The sequence below is a fragment of the Rhincodon typus genome, chromosome 4 (assembly GCF_021869965.1).
Source record: "Rhincodon typus isolate 14 chromosome 4, sRhiTyp1.1, whole genome shotgun sequence".
NCBI classification, from domain to species: domain Eukaryota; kingdom Metazoa; phylum Chordata; class Chondrichthyes; order Orectolobiformes; family Rhincodontidae; genus Rhincodon; species Rhincodon typus.
The window spans coordinates 54603121-54623549 of NC_063335.1; the positions used below are offsets into that span (position 1 = coordinate 54603121).

General features: G+C 41.0%; 1 protein-coding gene across 1 annotated transcript in view; it reads right to left on the reverse strand.

Moving 5' to 3' along the window:
• neto1l (neuropilin (NRP) and tolloid (TLL)-like 1, like) overlaps nucleotides 1–20429 on the reverse strand; it is a 165146-nt gene that overhangs the window by 65322 nt on the left and 79395 nt on the right. Inside the window, exons 5-6 of the mRNA XM_048595751.1 lie at nucleotides 13637–13678; nucleotides 13410–13537 (exon numbers count right to left, since the gene is read on the reverse strand). Of these exons, the coding sequence (XP_048451708.1) occupies nucleotides 13410–13537; nucleotides 13637–13678 (170 nt within the window). The remainder of the gene's footprint in view (nucleotides 1–13409; nucleotides 13538–13636; nucleotides 13679–20429) is intronic.

Here is a 20429-nt window from a genome sequence, read left to right on the forward strand (position 1 = left end):
ACAAAAGGCTGCTGCATAAGATAATGGTGTACACTATTAGCATGGATAGAGGATTGGTTACCTAACAGAAAGTGAAGAATGGGAATAGATGGGTGTTTTTCTAATTGGCGATCAGTGGCTAAATGATTTAGAGTTGGGGACCAAGTGTAGTGTGTCAAAGTTCACAGATGACACTAAGACGAATGGTAGAGCAAAGTGTGCAGAAGACAACAAAAGTCTGTAGAGTGATATTAATGGGTTCAGTGAGTGGCCATGGGTCTGGTAGTTGGAGTACAATGTTGGTAAATGTGAGGTCATCCATTTTTGTAGGAACAACAGTAAAATGGAGTATTATTTAAATGGTGAAAAATTGTGGTATGCTGCTATGCAGAGGGACCTGGATATCACTGTAGCTGAATCACAGAACATTGGTTTGCAGGTGCAGCAGATAATTAAGAAAGCAAATGGAATAATGTCCTTCCTTGATAGAGGGATGGAGTTTAAAAAGAGGGAGGTTTTGCAGTATAGGGTGGTGGTGAGGCCACACCTGGAGTACTGTGCACAGTTTTGGTCTCTTACTTAAGAAAGGATGTACTGGCACTGGAGGGGTGCAGAGAAGGTTCACCAGGTTGATCCCAGCGTTGAGAGGATTGGCTTATGAGGAAATATTGAGTAGACTCGGACCATTCTCATTGGAATTTAGAAAAATGAGGGGGAATCTTACAGAAACATTATAAAGGGAAAAGATAAGATAGAAGCAGGGAGGTTGTTTCAACTGGCGGGTGAAACCACAACTAGGGGGGCATAGTCTCAAAATTTTAGGCAGCAGATTTAGGACTGAGTTGAGGAGGAACTTCTTCACCAAAAGCGTCGTGAATCTGTGGAATTCCCTGACCAGTGATACAGTTGAGGCTACCTCGTTGAATACTTTTTTAAGGTAGAGATAGATTTTTGAACAGTAAAGGAGTTAAGAGTTATGATGAGTGCGCAGGTAATGGAGCTGAGTCCACAAAAAGATCAGCCATGATCCTATTGAATAGCAGAGCAGGCCCGATGGACCAGATGGCCTACTCCTGTTGCTATTACTTATGTTCTTATATAAACTGCAGACAGCAGTAATTTCAGCAGATCCTTGCACTACACACCTTCCCAACTCTTATTATTTTCAATAACCTCACTTTACTTCCACTCTCTACCTTTTGAATTGAAGCCAGTACACATTCCATTCAGCCACTTCCCTGAGTCCACATTAATGTAATCTTACAGGGCACCTTTTCAAAGATATTTTGAAAATCCAGACAAATCACATGCAGTGCATTTTCTATTTCTTCTGTGCGATTTAAGTCGTCTGTGCTATGTATTCATATCATTAATTTTAAAGTTTAGGTTTTGAAATTGTGGTATGTGGGTTTTGGTCTATGTATATGGTGAGATTTTATTATCAACTTATCAGCATTTCTGCAGTCATCGTCGTTATTTTAAACTAGCACGTTTGAGAGAGAGACAGAGAGAGAGAGAGAGAGAGTCCCTGGATTTGTAATGGGGATTTGTTTGCATTTGGGAGAGTTTTATGAGCACACAGTGTAAACATTGAAGAGCATTAGCTTGCTTTTGGTTAGAAGAATTGAGAATTGATTTTTTTTTTGCTCAGGTGAAAAACCTAGTCTTGAAAAGTATTTGCTTTTAGTTTTCAGAAATCGTGGATACAGGTTGATATAAAAACACCATTCCTCTTTAGGAATGGAGTGAATTCAGAATGGTTAGAAAATAGATTTCCTTGGTGTAAGAATTTTAGTTTGGTAGCTGCAGATCAGAAGTGCTGCGTTAGAATCTTGAATAGGTTATGTGAAATGAAGAATATATAAGCTCAATTGTGTGACTAATCAAGGAAAAGGCTATCAAACCCTGAAGACTGGGAATTGAAAGAAACAGTTAAGTGAAACTTGTGGATGTGATAAAGACAGGGATTTTGTCTGGTGTTGAGTAGTGTAAAGTGATGATGCTGAGATCAATTGTATTGTATTTTTACCGTGTGTTTCAAGATGATTCAATCTATGTCATAGATAAATAGTTTGGTTTGTTCTATTTTATCATCTTTTCTTTTGCATAATAAAATTCTGTTTTATTGTTAAAACTGCAGCATTGCGTACTTGTACTTCAGTGAAGGACAACCTTGTTAATTCTTTTAAAAACTAATCTTTCAATCCAGGAATGCAGTCTTGGATTCAACTTATCCCACAATAAAATCAGCAAATCAACTGGGAACATGAGACTCTATTAACTCCTCAAAACGTCAATCAGCCAAAATTCTCCCATTCAAAATCCATGCTGACTTGTCAATACTATATTCTTCTATTTTCTCCTTTAATAAAAATTATTTTTTTCTGATCTTTGGTGTTAAGTTAAATGTAGAGATGCCTCTGATATCTCTACCCTAAATTATTTTATGTTGACTAAGAGTTTACCATCTTTGAATTTTATTAGGTTATTTAATATATCTTTATTATAAATGCTCTTCTCATCATTAAATGTCACTTCCACTTGTTCTATCTTCGTGGTAAATGTCATCATAGCCTTTCTTTTTTAACGATGTGCCTGTAAAAAAAGGGAAGACTAGAAAGGTGGGCTAATAATCCCAGAGGCCCACGCTAAGGCTCTGCAGAGACATAAATTTAATCCTATCATGGCAGCTGGTGGAATTCAAATGCATTAATAAATATAGAATTGAAAGCTAGTCTCAGGAATAAGGACTACAAAATTATCATCAATTGTTGAGAAATGCTACCCTTAAGGAATAGGACATCTGCATCCTTACATGTTTTGGCCTATGTGTGACTATCAAGACCTACAGCAATGTGAGTGGCACTTAACTGCCTTCTGAAAAGGCCAAGCAAGCCACTTGGTTCCAGGGAGATTAGGGATGGGCAACAAATACTGCTCACAACACCCACACCCCATGAAAGGATAAAGGGGACAAAAGTTGTTTTACGTTCTCTGCTAATGGAATTTCATAATTACATTGCATTTCTCTTTAACTTTAGTGTACTTAATGCATGTCACTTTTCTAATCCTCGATATTTCCCCAATGTCTTTATTCATTTAGAAATTTATTTGTGTTTAGTTTGTGCTTTTTTCTTAATGGGATATGTTTGCCTAAACTCTGCTGAACATCATTTAAAATGTTTGCCATTGTTAGTCTATACCACTGTCTAAAAATTGAATTAAAATAAAGCACAAAGGAATTCTTAAGCCCTTATCCCTCATTCATCAATCATTCTCCCTTACACCCACATATTCCCCATTCCCCATCCGTGCTATTTAATGCTGTTCATCATTCTCCATTGCCAACAGATCTCCCATGTCCCTCTATCCATCCCCTCATGGATCTTCGATACTCAATCCCAACTTAGTGCCAACTCATGCCAACATATAGTTCCACCCACCACCATATTTTCCCTTCACCTAGCATGCTAACTCACCTAGTCTTCTCTAGTATTCGTGTGTGCAGGAGAAAGGTAAAGTTCTGTTACGTAAAGTTCCGTATTGCAGACTGTACTCTATTGAGAAAAGCACTGCCACATTAAAACACATTTTGTCAGTTCTGAGATAACAAGGTGTAGAGCTGGATGAACACAGCAGGCCAAGCAGCATCAGAGGAGCAGGAAGGCTGACGTTTCGGGTCTGGACCCTGTCAGTTCTGGACGGTTTTGGCACTCCTTGATACTTTGACAGTTCCAAGGATTTTTTGTACCTTTTAGGCACAATTATGTCTACTGGTTAATAATCATGAAGGATAGTTCATCATAACCCCACAACAGGTACGTGAAACTCCGTCAAGTGTACCAAATCTACTTTGAAGTTGTCTGTGGAACATCTCTACAAATGGCCAGCTGCCCCAGTAAGACAGTCATGGGCAAAGCTCTGACTCCATTCCCATTCCAGTTAAAATGAAATTGTCATGTTTGGGAGCAGGAATTGCAATTTCAGGGCTCATCTGCCATTTTTGCTTCTCTATCAAGGCAAAGATTTGAAACACATTTTGCCATAAACGGTATCCACAACATTTTGCTTATATAGTAGCTCATGGAACTCACGCTGTTGGAAGTAGAGGTTTCAAATTCATTTCTAAGGAGTTTATCAGCTCAGTGATTTCAAAGGTTCCTGTCTCCCAGTTAGTTGGCTGGTTTAAAACTGCTGTTTCATCTTCTCCCCACCCTTCCAATTTCCAATACAACCTCCATCTACTCCAATCCCTTTCCAGACCCCTCTACCTACAGCCCCACTTTCTCACTCCCTCCACCATTATGCAGCCTCCTCCCGCAGACCGTGTTGTAGTCACCTACCCTCCCAGTGGATGCACATTCTTCCTCAGTCAATACAATGTGGAGCTGGAGGAACACGCTTGTCAGGCAGCAAGGTCAGGAAGGGTTCTGATGAAGGGTCTAGGCTCATGCTCCTCTGATGTTGCTTGACCTCCAGCTCCACACTGTAATGACACTGACTCCAGCATCTGCAGTTCTTGCTATCTCCAAGCACCTTCTTTCTCCCTTGTCATAAGGGAAAAACACGGCCCTGGGTAAAAGCCCCAGCCCCTAGAAGAAGGTAGTTCTTGTGAAATTAGCCCTAACCATTTTCTCGCTTTTAAGCATACAGAGAAGGGCAGAACAATTTCCAGCATCCACAGTATTTTCCTTTTATATTAATCTAGAAAGTCAGTCCATCAGTGTGGTGTATGCCAAAGAGTGAAGGATTGTTGGGCAAATACGTTTAGGGAACTGACATAATTGCTCCAGAATTGAAGTCATAAAATGTTTAGTTTGCAGTTTGTTTTTGGTGTCTCAGGGACAGATACCAGATGATGGGAAACAAATGTCTAGGGACTGCACACACATTTACTGAAAGGAAACAAGTGGCAGCCATACCAGTGTAAGTCTGGTAAGGAGCTTTAAAGTGGAAACAGTGTTTACTCTTCATTGATGTGTGAGCATTTGTAAAGATACTTCTGGGGTAAAAGGGGTACTGTTGTTTCAATTCTTTTCTGATGACTGTGATGCCATCTTTTCAAACTTATATTTTGTATAGTGTAATATCGTTCATGTTTTTGTTGCTTATTAGATGTTTTATTCTTTGCGTTAAAAGTAAATTGTTAGCCTCTTATGAATGAGTTCAGTAATTAAGTTCCATAGTTAAAAAAAGACAAAGTTAGGATCTAACAAACCGGGTTTCACAGTGGGATATGACTTGTCCAGTATTAACATCACTATCCTATTTGGAAGTCCCTCTCTGGTATGTTTGTCTGCAGAACGCGAACTCTTGAAATACTGAGATCACTAATCCAAGCAGGAAGGATATTTGATGAGCTGATTTTCCTTAATGAAATCTGCTTTCAAAGAATTTTAATGAATGTAAAGACTGTCATAAACTAAGTAAATCAGCCCTTATCTCAGTATTTCTGCTGTACATGTTCAGAGTAAAGGCTATGACCTTTGAAACGCCAAACAATCAACACCTGAACTTATTTGTGTGTTTCTCCATAGAAACTTTTAATAGGTTCTAAAGTATGAATGAGGATGTGTACTCAGATGATCTCACTAACTGATTTTTCTCATGACATTGGAATCACTTCAATATATATTTTAATTAAAATTATATTCTGTGTTTCAGACTGAGTATGTTCTGAGAAAACAACCTACTCAGATCTCTGTATAAGTTCTCTAACTGAGTAATACCAGGTTTTCAAATCCATAATAAATAACCTTTAGTATTTTTGTGTGTGGACCAATTCTTTTTGCATGCTCAGTGCCTTGAATTTCATTAACTAAGAAAGTACAGGGTAAAGAGAAACAGTTGCAGCCTGAATTTGTTGATCTCCAACACTTACCCTTTCACTTAAAACTACTCACCATCATGGATGCAAACACTTGGTTCCCTCCCTTTTGTTATTTGATCTGTTGTGCCTTTCACTCTATTATTCCTTTCCCCTCCAGTTTTGCTCTTTCCCCACACCCTTTCCCTGCCACGTCTTTCAGTACTCTCAGTTCTGAAAAAGATTCACCAACCTGTTTCACTCTCTACCAAATAAAAACAAGAGACTGCAGGTTCTGGGGATCTAAAAGTAGCAAGTACAGGAGAAACTCTGCAGATCCAGCAGCATCTGTGAAGAAATAAACAGAGTTAATTTTTCAAGTCCTACTGAAGGAGTCCTAAGAAGTCACATTGGACTTGAAGCATTAACTCTGTTCTGTTTCACAACTGCTGTCAGACCTGGTGATTTTCTCAGGCATTTTACCTTTATTTCACTTGGCCAAGGTTGCAAGATTAGCTGAATGCCTCCAGTGTAAAAAAAATCACCAAATTAGGGTGACACAGTGGCTCAACGGTGAGTAGTGCTGCCTCACAGCGCCAGGGACCCAGGTTCTATTCTACTCTCAGGCGACTGTGTGGAGTTTGCACATTCTTCCCGTGTCTGCGTGGGTTTCCTCCGGGATCTCCGGTTTCCTCCCACAGTCCAAAGACATGCAGGCTAAGTGGATTGGGCATACTAAATTGCCTGTAGTGTTCAGGGATGTGTAGATTAGATGGGTTATAGGTGGATGGGACTGGGTGGAATGCTCTGTGGGTCGGTGTGGATTTGTTGGCCCGAAGGGCCTGTTTCCACACTTTAGGGATTCTATGATGAATTCAGAAACTTAAGTAATGAGTTTAATAGTGAAATTAGGCAATGTGTATAAGTTAGAGATTTTACAAAATGCAAACTCATTAACAGCCCTACAGACAGCATAAAGTGATGTATAAAAACCTTGCACCTGTTAACTGTTTACTTTGAACCAGGACATATTAAAAAAACTTTGTTGATCCATTAACAATTCCACGTTTTACAAGATTTAACAGTAAACGATAGCAACCCCTTTGTAGACCCAGAGACAGCTGTAAAAAAATTAATAATTAGCCTTCAGAGGCCAGTAGGGTGGTGGGCGCCTGGAACGCGTTGCCAGCAGAGGTGGTAGCGGCGGGCACAATAGCGTCATTTAAGATGTATCTGGACAGATACATGAATGGGCAGGGAGCAGAGGGATACAGGTCCTTGGAAAGTAGGTGACAGGTTTAGACAGAGGATCTGGATCGGCGCAGGCTTGGAGGGCCAAAGGGCCTGTTCCTGTGCTGTAATTTTCTTTGTTCTTTGTTCTAAAAGCAAACCAAAAACTTCACCTGACAAAGGAGCGGCGCTCTGAAAGCATGTGATTTCAAATAAACCTGTTGGACTATAACCCGGTGTCATATGACTTTTGGCTTTGTCCTTGAATGTGGCATGAGCTCTAACAACACAGAGGTATCCAACTGTTATAGAGTCATAGGGTTGTACAACACAAAATCTTCAGTTCAGCTTGTCCATTGCAAATTAATCCAGTCTGATTTGTCAGCATTTAGCCTATATCCCCCTAAATTCTTCCTATTCATATATCCATCCAGATGCCTTTTAAATGTTGTAATTGTACCAGCCTTCTCCACTTCCGCTGGCAGTCATTCCATACATGCACCACCCTCTGCTCGAAAAAGTTGCCCCTTAGGTCTCTTTTATATTTTTTGCCTTTCATTTTAAACTTACCCCAGGAAAAAGGCTTTGGCTATTCACCCAACCTATGCCCCTCATGATTTTATAAATATCTATAAGGTCACCCCTCAATCTCTCACTCTCCAGTGAAAGTAGCCACAGCCTATTCAGCCTCTCCCTATAAATCAAACCCTGCAACCTGGCAACATCATTGTAAATCTTTTCTGAACGTTTTTAAGTTTAACAACATCTTTCCTATAGCAGGGAGACCAGAACTGAATGCAGTGTTCCAAAAGTGGCCTAACCAAAGTCCTACACAGCCACAACATGATATCCCAGCTCCCATACTCAATGGATCAAAATCGTATTTTTAATATCTCCTGGTTCAAAGTAAACATCTTTTTACATCTCAACAAAGGTAAGCGTGCCAAACGCCTTCTTAACTACCTTGTCTACCTCTGACTTCACCTTCAAGGGCCTATGAACCTGTACCCTAAGTTCTCTTTGTTCAGCAACATTCCCCAGGACCTTACCGTTAAGTGCATAAGTTCCTGCCCTGATTTGCCTTTTCAAAATGCAACACCTCACATTTATCTAAATTAAACTTCATCTGCTCACCGGCCCATCTGATCAAAGTCCCATTGTACTCTGAGATAACCTTCTTCACTGTCCACTACCTACAAATCTTGGCGTCATCTGCAAACTTACTAACCATTCTTCCTACAATCACATCCAAATCATTTATATAAATGATAAAAAGCAGTGGACCCAGCACCGATCCTAATGGCACACCACTGGTCACAGACATCCAGTCTGAAAAGCAACCCTCCACAATCACCCTCTGTCTCCTCCCTTCAAACTAATTTTGTATCCAAATGGCTAGCTCTCCCTGAATTCTGTGCGATCTGACCTTGCTAACTAGTCTACCATGTGGAACCTTGTTGAACACCTTGCTGAAATCCATATATAAAATGTCCACCGCTCAGCTTCATCACTCCTATTTGCCACTTCTTCAAAAAACTGAATCAAGTTAGTGAGACATGATTTCCCATGCACAAAGCCATGTTGACTATCCCTAATCAGTTCTTGCCTTTCCAAATACATGTAAATCCTGTCCCTCAGAATCCCCTCTGGTAAGATGGTGGCAGAGTAAGTCACTCCAATCAGAGCTCCTCTGCTCTGCTCATTCTGCATCTTCTTTTCCCTTTTCTCAACTCCCTCTTTCCTCTCTTCTCTCCCTTCCCTTGGACTCAGGTATCAGGCCCCGGCCTCCAAAGCAGGGTTGGTGGAGACACCAGTGGCCACTGGACAGAGTGGGGATGCCGGCAACCAGTGGCTGACCGGGGACACCAGGAACCAGTGGCTGAAGCATTGATGCCAGTGATCAATGGCTGCAGCGTGGATACTGGTGACCAGTGACCCAAAGCAGGGATGCTAGTGACTAGCTGCCAGAATGGGGATGCCAGTGACCAGCTGCTGGAGGGGGGACGGCAGCGACCAGCGGCCCAAAGCAGAAAGGTTAATTATCATTCAGCTACCAGGCCGTTTTACCAATGGTGGAGAAAATAGCAGGCGGCCCTCCTGCCCAGAGGAAGACTGAGTCACTTAAGTCACTAATTAAGGGCCTGAAGTTGCAGTGGGTAGCATCTTGCCAAGGGTGGTGGACCTTCTGCCTGGTAAATACTGATGGAGTACCTATGTGCTAAAGGAGAAGGGTCCTTTCTGAGGTACTCTGTAGCCCAGAGAGGGCTCCATTCTTGGTAATAGTCTCTCTCTCTCTCTCTCAGTAACCACATCCCCACCCTTAGCAATTACCTTAACAATCACAGGGGCCTGCTAGACAGACACTATGCCCAAAGACCAACTTCCAGTTGCCTGCCACTTTAACACATCACCCTGTTCCCTGGCTAACATCTGTCTCAGGCCTGCTGCAGTATTCCAATGAAGAAGTTAGAAGAGAAGTTGTTTAGGGTGCAGACGAGCTCAGCCAAGCAGCGGAGGGTGGTGGTGGGTGGGGACTGTTCAGGCCTTTGCTCCAGGAGGAAGCATACAGCCCTGAGACCATCTTGGTCGGGAATGGACGTATAAAGGGATTGCATGTCCATGGTTAAAGAGGAGGCAGCTGGAGCCTGCAAATGAAGTTCCAAAACTGGAGTAAAGCATCAGAGGAATCACAGATGTATGTGGGCAGGGACTGGACAAGGGGAGAAAAGACCGAGTCGAGGTAGGAAGAGATGAGTTCTGTGGGGCAGGAGCAGGCTGAAACAATGGGTCTACCCGGGCAGTCCTGTTTGTGGATTTTCAGAAGGAGACAGAAGGGAGCTGTGCAGGGCTGGGGGACTATCAGTTTGGAGGTAGTGGGGTGGGGAGTTCACCAGATGAAATGAGGTCAGTGACTGTAGTAGATACAATGGCCTGATGTTCCATGGTGAGGCCATGGTCCAGGGAGAAGGTATCTGAGAGCTGGGGCTCAGCCTCTGCAGCGTAGAGGTCAGTATGCCAGACTACAACAGCACCACCCTTGACGGCAGGCTTAATAACAAAGTCAGGATTGGATCTGAGTGCCATGGAGTGCAGTCGGTTCGGAAGGAGAGAGGTTGGATTGGGTGGGGGGTTGGGGGGGCAGGTGGGGGGGCGGGGCGGAGGTGGGGCTGGCGGGGGTGGGTGGCAGAGAAATTTAGGCGACCAATATTACGCCGACAGTTCTCAATGAACAGATGAAGTGCAGGTAAAAGGCCAGAGAGAGGGGTCCAGATGGAGGGAGAATGTTCGAGCTGAGCAAAGGGGTTTGTGGGACAGGGAGAGGACTCTTGTCCAAAGAAATGTCAAGTTCCATTCTCCCAGTTCCTCCATCTCTGTCGTATATGTTCCGATGAGGCCAACTTCGACAACTTTGAGCATCCGACACGTCCGCCTTCTTCCTCAACTGAGGATTGCTCAGCACTGTTGTCAACAGGGCCCTCAACTGGGTCTGACAAATCTCCCACACTTCCACCCTCACCCCCTCTTTTCCCTCACAACAGAGATAGGGTTCCCCTGTCCTTATTTACCATCCCACCAGCATCCACATCCAAAAGATCATCAGATGCCATTTCCGCCACCTCAAGAGAGATACTACCACCAGATACATATTTTCCTCCCTTCCCTTGTCCGTCTTCTGCAGGGACCATTCCCTCCAGGACACACTGGCTCACTCTTCCTTCACTCTCAACACCGCACCCCCCCCACCCCACAGCACCACGGCATCTTCCCCTTCAACCGCCATAGGTGTAACACCTGCTCATTTACTTCCACCTTCCTTGGTATCCTAGGGCCCAAATATACCTTCCAGATGAAGTAGCTTTTCACCTGCACTTCACACAATCTAGTCTACTGCATTCACTACTCACAATGTGGTCTCCTCTACACTGGGGAAACGAAACGTAGACTGGGTGAACACTTTGCAGAATATCTACGTTCTGCTCACAAAAATGACCCTGAGCTTCATGTTGTCTGCGACTTTAACACCCTGTTCCCTGGCCAATATTTCTGTCTCAGGCTTGCTGCAGTGTTCCAACGAAGCTCAGTGCAAGCTGGAAGAACAGCACCTCATTTTCTGCTTGGGGACCCTGCAACTGTCCAGACTCAATATCAAGTTCAATAATTTTAGGGCCTGAACTCTCCTGTGTCCTAGTCCCCTACCCCATACACCAGGCCTTGTTATCATACAGTCTGCCACGACACATTACCTATTGTTAGTCATTAACAGTCTCCATTTACAGCTATTCACCTTCCTAGCCAGGTCATTATCTACTCCTCTGTCTGTCCAACTGTTCTTCTCTCTGTTTGGATTCTATCCCCACCTTTTGTTTACCCCTCACTCCCTCACCCCACCCTATCACCTGCACATAAACCAACATTTTCCTAGCTACCATCAGTTCTGAGGAAGGGTCACCGGACCTGAAACGTTAACTCTGATTTCTGTTCACAGATGCTGCCAGACCTGCTGAGATTTTCCAGCAACTTTTGTTTTTGTTTCTGATTTACAGCATTTTTTTCGGTTTTTATGGACAAAATTTGACTTGGGTTCTGTCACAATTTGAAACAAGATCGCCACAGATTTTCTGGTGTGCCATCAGGATATGTGTCCTTTTCTACTCAGCTGTAATGACTAAATACAGCCCAATATCTGACCATCTGGTTGAAAAGGCAATGAAAACGTATTGCAAGGTCATCACTGAAGTTCACCTTTATACAGCTGAATGCCTAATTGGATGCTTCCAACAATTATAAAAACCACTTACTCGCAATTAGCTTGGAGTTGTCCTATTCCAACACTGTAACTTTGTTAGTCTGGTGCGTGCGCTGCTCACATAACTGAACAAGATTCCAGTTTAGTTACAGCACAGAGTGACAGCAAGATATTTCTTGAAGATTATTCTTCATATTGTATGAAAATCACAAGCAATAGATGTTTTCATGATTCCAAGTAACAATGAATATAAAATACTCATAATTTATCAATTAAATGCATGTAAAACTGAGTTAGATATTGTAACCTCGCATGATGTATGAAATATACTATTTTCAAAATATAAGAAGAAGTCTTTAAATAGTTTAGAAAACTATCTATTTTATAGATAGAGTAGGAACTGTCAATGCTGGAGTCTGAGATAACAAGGTGAGAAGCTGGGTGAACACAGCAGGCCAGGCAGCATCAGAGGAGCAGGAAAGCTGATGTTTTGGGTCTGGACCCTTCTTCAGATTGATTATCTATTTTATAGTTGTCGATTACGTGTCAGCAATTTTGATTCCTTCTTGTAGCTGCAATTCCTACTTACCCTGTGATTTCTACAAATACTACAATGTTACAGGCATACATTTTCTGAGTCACCAAACCAATATGAACTCAAAAGTTTTAATAATTGATTGTTAATGTGCACATTTTAACCATCATTGTACAAGTCAGAATATGTGAAAAGAATCAAGGATCAAGATATCATAAATATTTGGCAGAGGACACAGTTTGGTTAACAGTGAAGAGTTCTGACAGTGTTCAAAATATACATAAAGAGCAATCAATTCAAATTTGTTTTGTGCTTCTATTGAATATCCACATTCAAATATCACTGACTGGTTAAGGTTGAGGTGAGAAGTCAAATACAAGTTTCATAAGTAGGATCACGTAATAGGTATTGCACAATCAAAAAAAAAATTCCAAAATGTAGAAGTATTTCCAAAAGAAGTTATCATTTGGTTGCACAGAACTTGGATATGGTTGGAAATAAAAACACATTTTGTCAAAGCTCAGAGATAGCAAGGACTGCAGATGCTGGAGTCAGAGACAACACAGTGTGGAGCTGGTGGAACACAGCAGGCCAGGCAACATCAGAGGAGCTGGAAAGTTGACGTTTAAGAGTCCTGACCTGAAACGTCAACTTTTCTATTCCTCTAATGCTGTTCCTCCAGCACCACACTGTGTTGTCTCTTTTGTTGAAGTTGTTCATTCTGCACTCATCAGGACAATTTGCAAGAAATACCAAATTAGAGGGGAATATACATTTTTACTCTGCATAAGGAGAGTGCTGATTGATTGGGAACTGGAGCTGCTGCCATGGAGAATGTACCAGTTAGATGGCAACTATCAAGCATTGTTTAAATTTAAACTAGGCAGGTTGACCCTGCTTGATAAGCCTTCAACCTGAGAAATGACCCAGAGAATGATTGTAACCTGTTTGGTGAGTTGAACAAGGCACAGTACATGTGCGTGTTCTTTCTATCTTCAAAGAACAAGGCCCCGTGGATTGATGAAACTTTGCCATAATGTGTTTTTTTTAAGTAACATTTGCAAATAATTTCTTCTAATGTATCAAAATAATGTGTTGGGGATAACACTGACCTTGGATTTTGGTGGTGCTCGAATGTACCATTTACAATCGACTGCCTCTGTGGGATTGGCTTTGCCTTCTTGTACGGCTTGTTTTGATTCAATGATCCCCTCAGGTCCTCCCATTTCAAACTCACATGCTGGGTTAAACAAAAGAAAATCCAATGGGGAATCACATGGCGTTATCAGATTGATCAAAATGAGTGTTGTTCGTGTAAATGCTTAATGCGTTTACTAACCTGGCAATGGTTTCAGGGCACCAAGGTGTGCAAATTCAGGATCTTTAAAGATAAGAAAAAAAAAGATTTATAGAAAAAATCCAAGCAAATTTTGGATTGACTTTAACTGAAATAAACTAATTATACTGAAGCATGAAAAAAATCATTACTCGAAACCATCTACATAGAGTCTTTTTGCATGCTGCCATTGTGCATTTCAGATTATAATACTGAAGCAATAAATAACGGGAAAGTATCCTCAGGCTAAGTACTCCAAAGGAATAAAATCAGATTGTTACTGATCATTTCTATATGAAGTTGGCTTGATTGTTCAGCAAAAACACACAACTAGTATATTCATCACCACTGTCATCAAATAAGACAAAGCAAATAAATCTTCCAGCATAGCACAGGCTGTTTTCAACACAGCCAACCCATTCTCAGCTATTCATGGTCCCCATTATCAGCTTTTCTCCTTCCCTGGCTTACTATCATCCATCTCTTTGTCTGCCTGTCTTTCTTGGCCTCATGGTTCCATCTCTAACTATCTGCTTACTCATCCCACACCACATCCTCTTCCCCCAACTTCTCCATATATACCATCATTTCCTAGCTACTATCAGTTCTGAAGAAGGGTCACTGGATTTGAAACATAAACTCTACTTCCTCTCCATGGATGCTGGAAGACCTGCTGAGTTTCTCCAGCAATTTCTGCTTTAGCTTTAGGTCTTCAGTTTGCTTTAGCTATGTTTGTCAAATATCCAGTTTTTCTGTAATTGTAGAATTTAATACTGCATTGCCAATTCTTCAAACTGAAGTCATCTTGTTTCCAAGGATTTAACACTTGCAGATTTTAGTTTTCTGTAAACACGCAAAATTTAGTACGAGAGCAAAAGAAATATGCTCAACTGTAGTCATATAACAAATTGAACATTTATACCAAAAACCACAGACATAGTTATAAAGCCACATACATAAATTTTTGTCAAGGTTTATTTGGAAAACCTATTTGTTTAACAGCTCCGCTATACGGCTGGTGTACAACACTAGGCTGCAGAATCGTCTGAGAGATTTATTTTCCAATCCTTCTTAGCATATTCCCTCACATGTGACGGGAACTATGTAAGGAGACAATGCAGCAACATTCCTGCAGTGATAATCATCTGTTCAATTCCCTTAACAAACACTGTATCTAATTCCCAATTGACTTAACTTTCTTTTCTAGCAAGAGCAAACCAAAATGATTACCCCGAATGGATCGGTGATCTTTTTACAAACACATCCTTGTAACTGATTTGATGTGACAGATATAAAGAGTAAATAATAAAAAGCTCAGTGCAAGATTGAATCCATCAAACAGTCTTTGTTATTGTAAGATCCACAAGGAGGAAGATAAAAGAAATATATTAAGATTACAGAGAGCTCCCCACTCTTAAAATAGTCATGAGACAAAAGTAAATAAGAAATCTGGTGTAACAGTACCAGCAAAATGAAAACAAAAGTGTGACATGATAGGGTGAATTTCAAACAAAAACAGCAAAGGCTGCAAATGTAACAGTCAATTGTCTGATCTATTCAGTATTTATAGCTATTTTCCTTTATACTTGAAATTTTCAACATCTCTCCCCCCGCATCAGTACTCTACTTTTTGATTAAGATGAATCTCAAGGTTTTTAATGTTATTGTAGGCCATGATTAGATTGTAGCATCAAAGTCAATTACACGTTTTTTTATTCTATGCCTCTGTACAAAATTGAGCAAGATTCAGGCATTTTATTATCGGTGTTGTAAACCCAGTGAAAAATTACACGTACTGAAGTTATGGAAACTTCTTACTGGTAAGTTGCCTTGGAATGATCCTCTTGGATTTCTACTAACAAATGAGCCTGTGGATTTTGCTCTCAGAAATAATCGACTGGACCTCTGTGTCTCTATCCTTCCTGTTCCTTTCCACATGTTTGCAAACAACCAGAGCAGCCTGCACCAAGTGGTATAAATCTTCCAGAAGATTTGGACATAGTCCCTTCAACATGTTTAGGTTCTGTTCCCAGCAACATAACACATCTGGGAAATAACTTGTGGATCTCTAAAGGTCAGAGTAATCTAAGGGGGTTAAGCCTTTCTTTCCCAACTCACAAATTTGTTCTGTTCGATTATCAGGTCTGGATTGAGAATACTACATCTGTATGATAGTGGTGACTAGAACAGGCCCGTGCCAAACAACCCATGTGGTTTATGGCATATAACTAGTTATTCAAGTGATTAACTGAGATACATCTTAAGTATTCCTGGGTTAACAAATGAAATATTGCATGAAAATTTTCAAAGAAGTATTTAAATTGTTTGGTATACTATTAATTACAGTCCTCTTGATGGCACTCCGTCCACCACCAGCAGGGTGTGGCTGCAGTACCATTAACAAGATGTTCTGCACAAACTCATCATGTCTTCTACAATATCACCTCTAAAATCTACAACTTCGATCAGCTGGAAGAGGGGTGCTGCATTTGAACACCATCTCTTCCAAATACCTATCCGTGACAAATATAATGGCTTCCTCATATAATTACGGTTGCTTCAGTGCCACTGGATGAAATTGCTGGAACTTTCAACCAGGTAGCTCATCCCTACCCTTTGTAAGTATTTTGTTTTTATTCATTCATGAATGTTATTGGGTTTATTGCCTTTCCCTAACCACCAAGATGACAGGCAAGAGTCAACCACATTGCTGGAATCTGAAGTTATATATAGAACCAGACCAGGCAAGACTCCTTTCCCTAAAGGACCAGAGGGTTTCTTTCTTTCAAATGACAATCAACAATAGTTATGCAGATAGATGCCAACAGGCGAGCTTTTTACTGAAACCAAATTTCACCCTCTGTCTTGGTGCAGCTTAAACCCATGTTCCACCCCATTAGTGTGGTGTTCTGGATTAGTAATCTAATGACAGTACACTATACCATTGTAAATGATGCTTATTCGCTTAGTGATCCATAAATGTGAAATGAAAGAAATTATCAGCTTTATGTTGACCATACAGGTAATTTTTTTGTGCCCAATGTGTAGATGCAAATGCATTTCTGTAAAGGGTAGTTAAGATGGTTTCACTTCAACATGGAACATTTGAGAGAATTTTTATTGCATCTCAAACGTATAGCTGAGTCAAAAAAATGACTCAACATTGTGAAATGTGGAATATTATCTCAGAGACATGTCCGCCCATACACCCAAAAGTTTTAACATGCTAACAGCTACAATTTATAAATAGGTATTTCACAAGCAGAATGACAGAGACTGTCAAAATACTGTCACTAGGGCAACATTTCAGTCTGATTTTGAGAGATGTTAGGAAAGTCTCTGTGCTTTGGTGCCTGCTAAGAATGTTACAGTACTTGGAGTTGGGTGATCTCATATCAATTTATAGTCAGCAAGAAAAGAGAAACCTGCACTTGTATTAATTACAGTAGCAACTCATCACATCCTGAGACGATATAATGTTTTGCATTTAACTAATTACATTTGAAATTTCAATTTGACAACCAGTCAGCTCCCTTCTTTCTTGTAGTATAATTGTTGTGATGGTTTGAAATTTCTTGTGTTTGTCCTGAAGACTGCAAGATGAAGAGTTTCAATAACACGCCTCATGTTTCACCAACATACATTTTGAAAGGTAGATGTGTTGAGGACAAATGCAGCATCTAATTAGAAGCCAGCAATGTCAAACAACAACAAATGAGCTGCATCAGTTAAATGATGAAACAAGTGGCCTGTTGGTTCGTTTCCAGCATTGTTGGTCAGCTTACAAGGAGATGTTGAGGACTCTTGTGGTGGAGTGGTGGTATTCTTATCTCTGGGCCAGAATTTCTCAGTTTAAAACCCTCCTGCCCCAGAGGTGCGCTATTGCACAGATTGATTGAGAATATTTATGAGGCAACTTTGTGCCATGTTTTCAAATCATGCAACAGGATTTTTCCGCATTCATCCCATCTAGCAGCAAAGTTTTGGTTTGATATTTCATTTGCAAGGTTGTTTCCCCCACAGTGTCACCTGTAAGTTCAGAAGATATGAAGAAATACGAACAGGAACAGGCCACTTGATCCAGCGAACCTGCCTTGCCATTTATTGAGATCTGATTGAGAACTCAATTCCATTTTCTGGCCTGTCTCCAACAAGGCTTCAGTAAAATGGTGGTCTCGATGCTGTGAACAGAAAGTGTTACAGAAACTCAAGAGGCTTGGCAGCATCTGAGGAGACAGAAGCAGAATTAACATTTTGAATCCCTCTCCAAGTTGCTGCCTGACCTGTTGAGTTTCTGTTTCTATTTCAGATTATAGAATCCCTACAGTGTGGAAACAGGCCATTCAGCCCATGAAGTCCACACTGACCCTCTGAAGAGCAATATCACCCAGACCTGCCTCCTACACTTTTCCAGCATGGACACCTTGGGCAATTTTGCTTAGCTAATCCACCTAACCAGCACCTTCTTTGGACTGTGGGCAAAAACCAGAGCATCTGGAGGAAACCCATGCAGACACAGGGAGAATATGCAAACTCTACACAGGCAGTTACCCAAGGCTGGAATTGAACCTGAGTCCCTAGCACTGTGAGGTAGCAGCGCTGACCACTGAGCCAGTATGCCACACTGGATGTCAAACATCCATAGTACTTTGCTTTTATTTATGTCTCAATGTGGGGGTCTGGTTCTAGAAAGTGATTTAAATTTATAAGCTCCTGACTCAGAGATAGGCAATGTACCATTTGAGCCAAACTGAAACTGATAGAACAAGTCATTAACAAAAATATAAAACTTGACTCTAATATAAAAGGTAATCTAATTCTAAACAGCCACAAAGACTGTCAAAACATTAAAAAAAATACACAGAAACAGTAAATATCTAAACTGTTGTATACACCTGTCGTAGACATGAGACCTGAGTAAAGTTAAAGTGATAAACAGATTTTTTATTAGTAAGGGGTTAAATATGGAAAGCAGGCAGGAAAGTGGAGTTGAAGTTAAGATGAGACCATCCATGATGGTATTAAATGGTGGAGCAGGCTCGGGAGGCTGAACTGCTTACTCCTGCTCCTAACACATGTTTTTATGGCATAATGCAACTGACAATATTGTGAAAAACAGTCCCTTTAAGGGCATGCTCAGGAGATACTAAGAAGTAGCTGCTGACAGTTAGTTTTAATGATTCATGTATATATGAGGTTTAGGAAGGGGATACAGCCAAATACCAGGCTCTTGTGGCACATTGGTAGTGTTTCTACCTCTGACCCAGATGTCCCTAGTTTAAGGCCCACTTGCTCCAGCAGTATGTCAGAACACATCTAAGCAGGTTAATTAAAAATATCTAAGCAAATCAGCAACCTCATTGAACTAAGCAATGTAAATAAGCCACTTTGGAAGACAGGCTGGCTCTTGCTTCACAAGGTGGTTGAGTAGCATTTTATTATGGTAGCAGATGATTAACTTTTATCTCTTTAGGTGGAAAGATAAATAAGAACTTTCCTTCTGAGGAAAGTATTGCTTTTGGAAGCTCCTGATTGTGAAATGGCTGTCATATTGTAATGTGTCCAACTGTGATTACCCAACAGTTTTGCTGGAATTTGAACAATATAAACAATGGAAGAACAAGGTGGAAATGTGGATTTGGGTCACATCCTTAACAAGAGGAAGCAAGGTATGGCCTTAGCTTTGTCTTCACCAGGAAAGCATTACATCTCCCTAACCCTTTCACCATCTAATTTCACACTTGCCTTGCATACCTACCCTTTCACAAGGACTGTCAAAGTGGCTGGCTGTGCTGCTTCACATTTACAACATAGAACATGGCAAACTGACTGTACAAAAGGGGACAGGATTTTACTCGGACCAACTTTCCTGCACCACAAGGAAGCTGTGTTGTTTTCAGCTTGTTCTGCCTATCTGAAGGAGCTGGGATTGGATCCAACCATCACTACTAATGTACGAAATTTAACTTGGTTGCCAATTCATTCAATTGTGTTGTATTGGATAGTGGTTGCAGCTCAAATATGTGTTGGATCAATGAGCTAAACTGTTATTTGAAAACTCTTCACAAGATAGATAAGTGTAAAGTTAAACAATACATAAGCACCACCTACTTTAGATTCAGGGTTGAAATGGCAGAACGTGCCATTTTGATGTGGACCCATATCATTATTACTAAGTAAGTCTTCAATTAAAAAAAGAGATTGGATTAGACATGGAGAATAGAAAAGCATTTGCCCTGGGTAAAGCAATAAATTTACAGCTCATAAGATCTGGACATTATTATATTTCATTGAGGAAATCAAGTGCTTCTTGCTTGGAGGTTTAAGCCATATCATTGACCCGTGGACATGATATTCTGCTAAGCAAGGTAAAAATTAACTGGAACAAAAACAAAATTGCTGGAAAAGCTCAGCAGGTCTGGCAGCATCTGTGAAAGAAAAAACAGAGTTTTTTTGGGTCTGGTGACCCTTCCTCAGAACTGGTGGTGGCTGGGAAAACATCAGTTTATATGCAGAAAATAGGCAGGTGGGTGGGGTAGGGAGTAAACGATAGGATAGAGCCCAAAGAGAGAGAAAGACAGTTGGACAGACAAAGGAGTTGCTAACGATCAGGCTGGGAGGGTGAGTAGTTGTTAATGGGGACTGTTAGTGATTAACAACAGCGGGTGTGTAATGGCAGGCTATGTGGTAACAAGGCCTGGTGTGTGGGGTAGGGCGCTGGGACATGGGAGAGTTTAGGCCCTAAAATTATTGAACTCAATATTGAGTTCAATAATTTTAGGGCCTAAACTCTCCC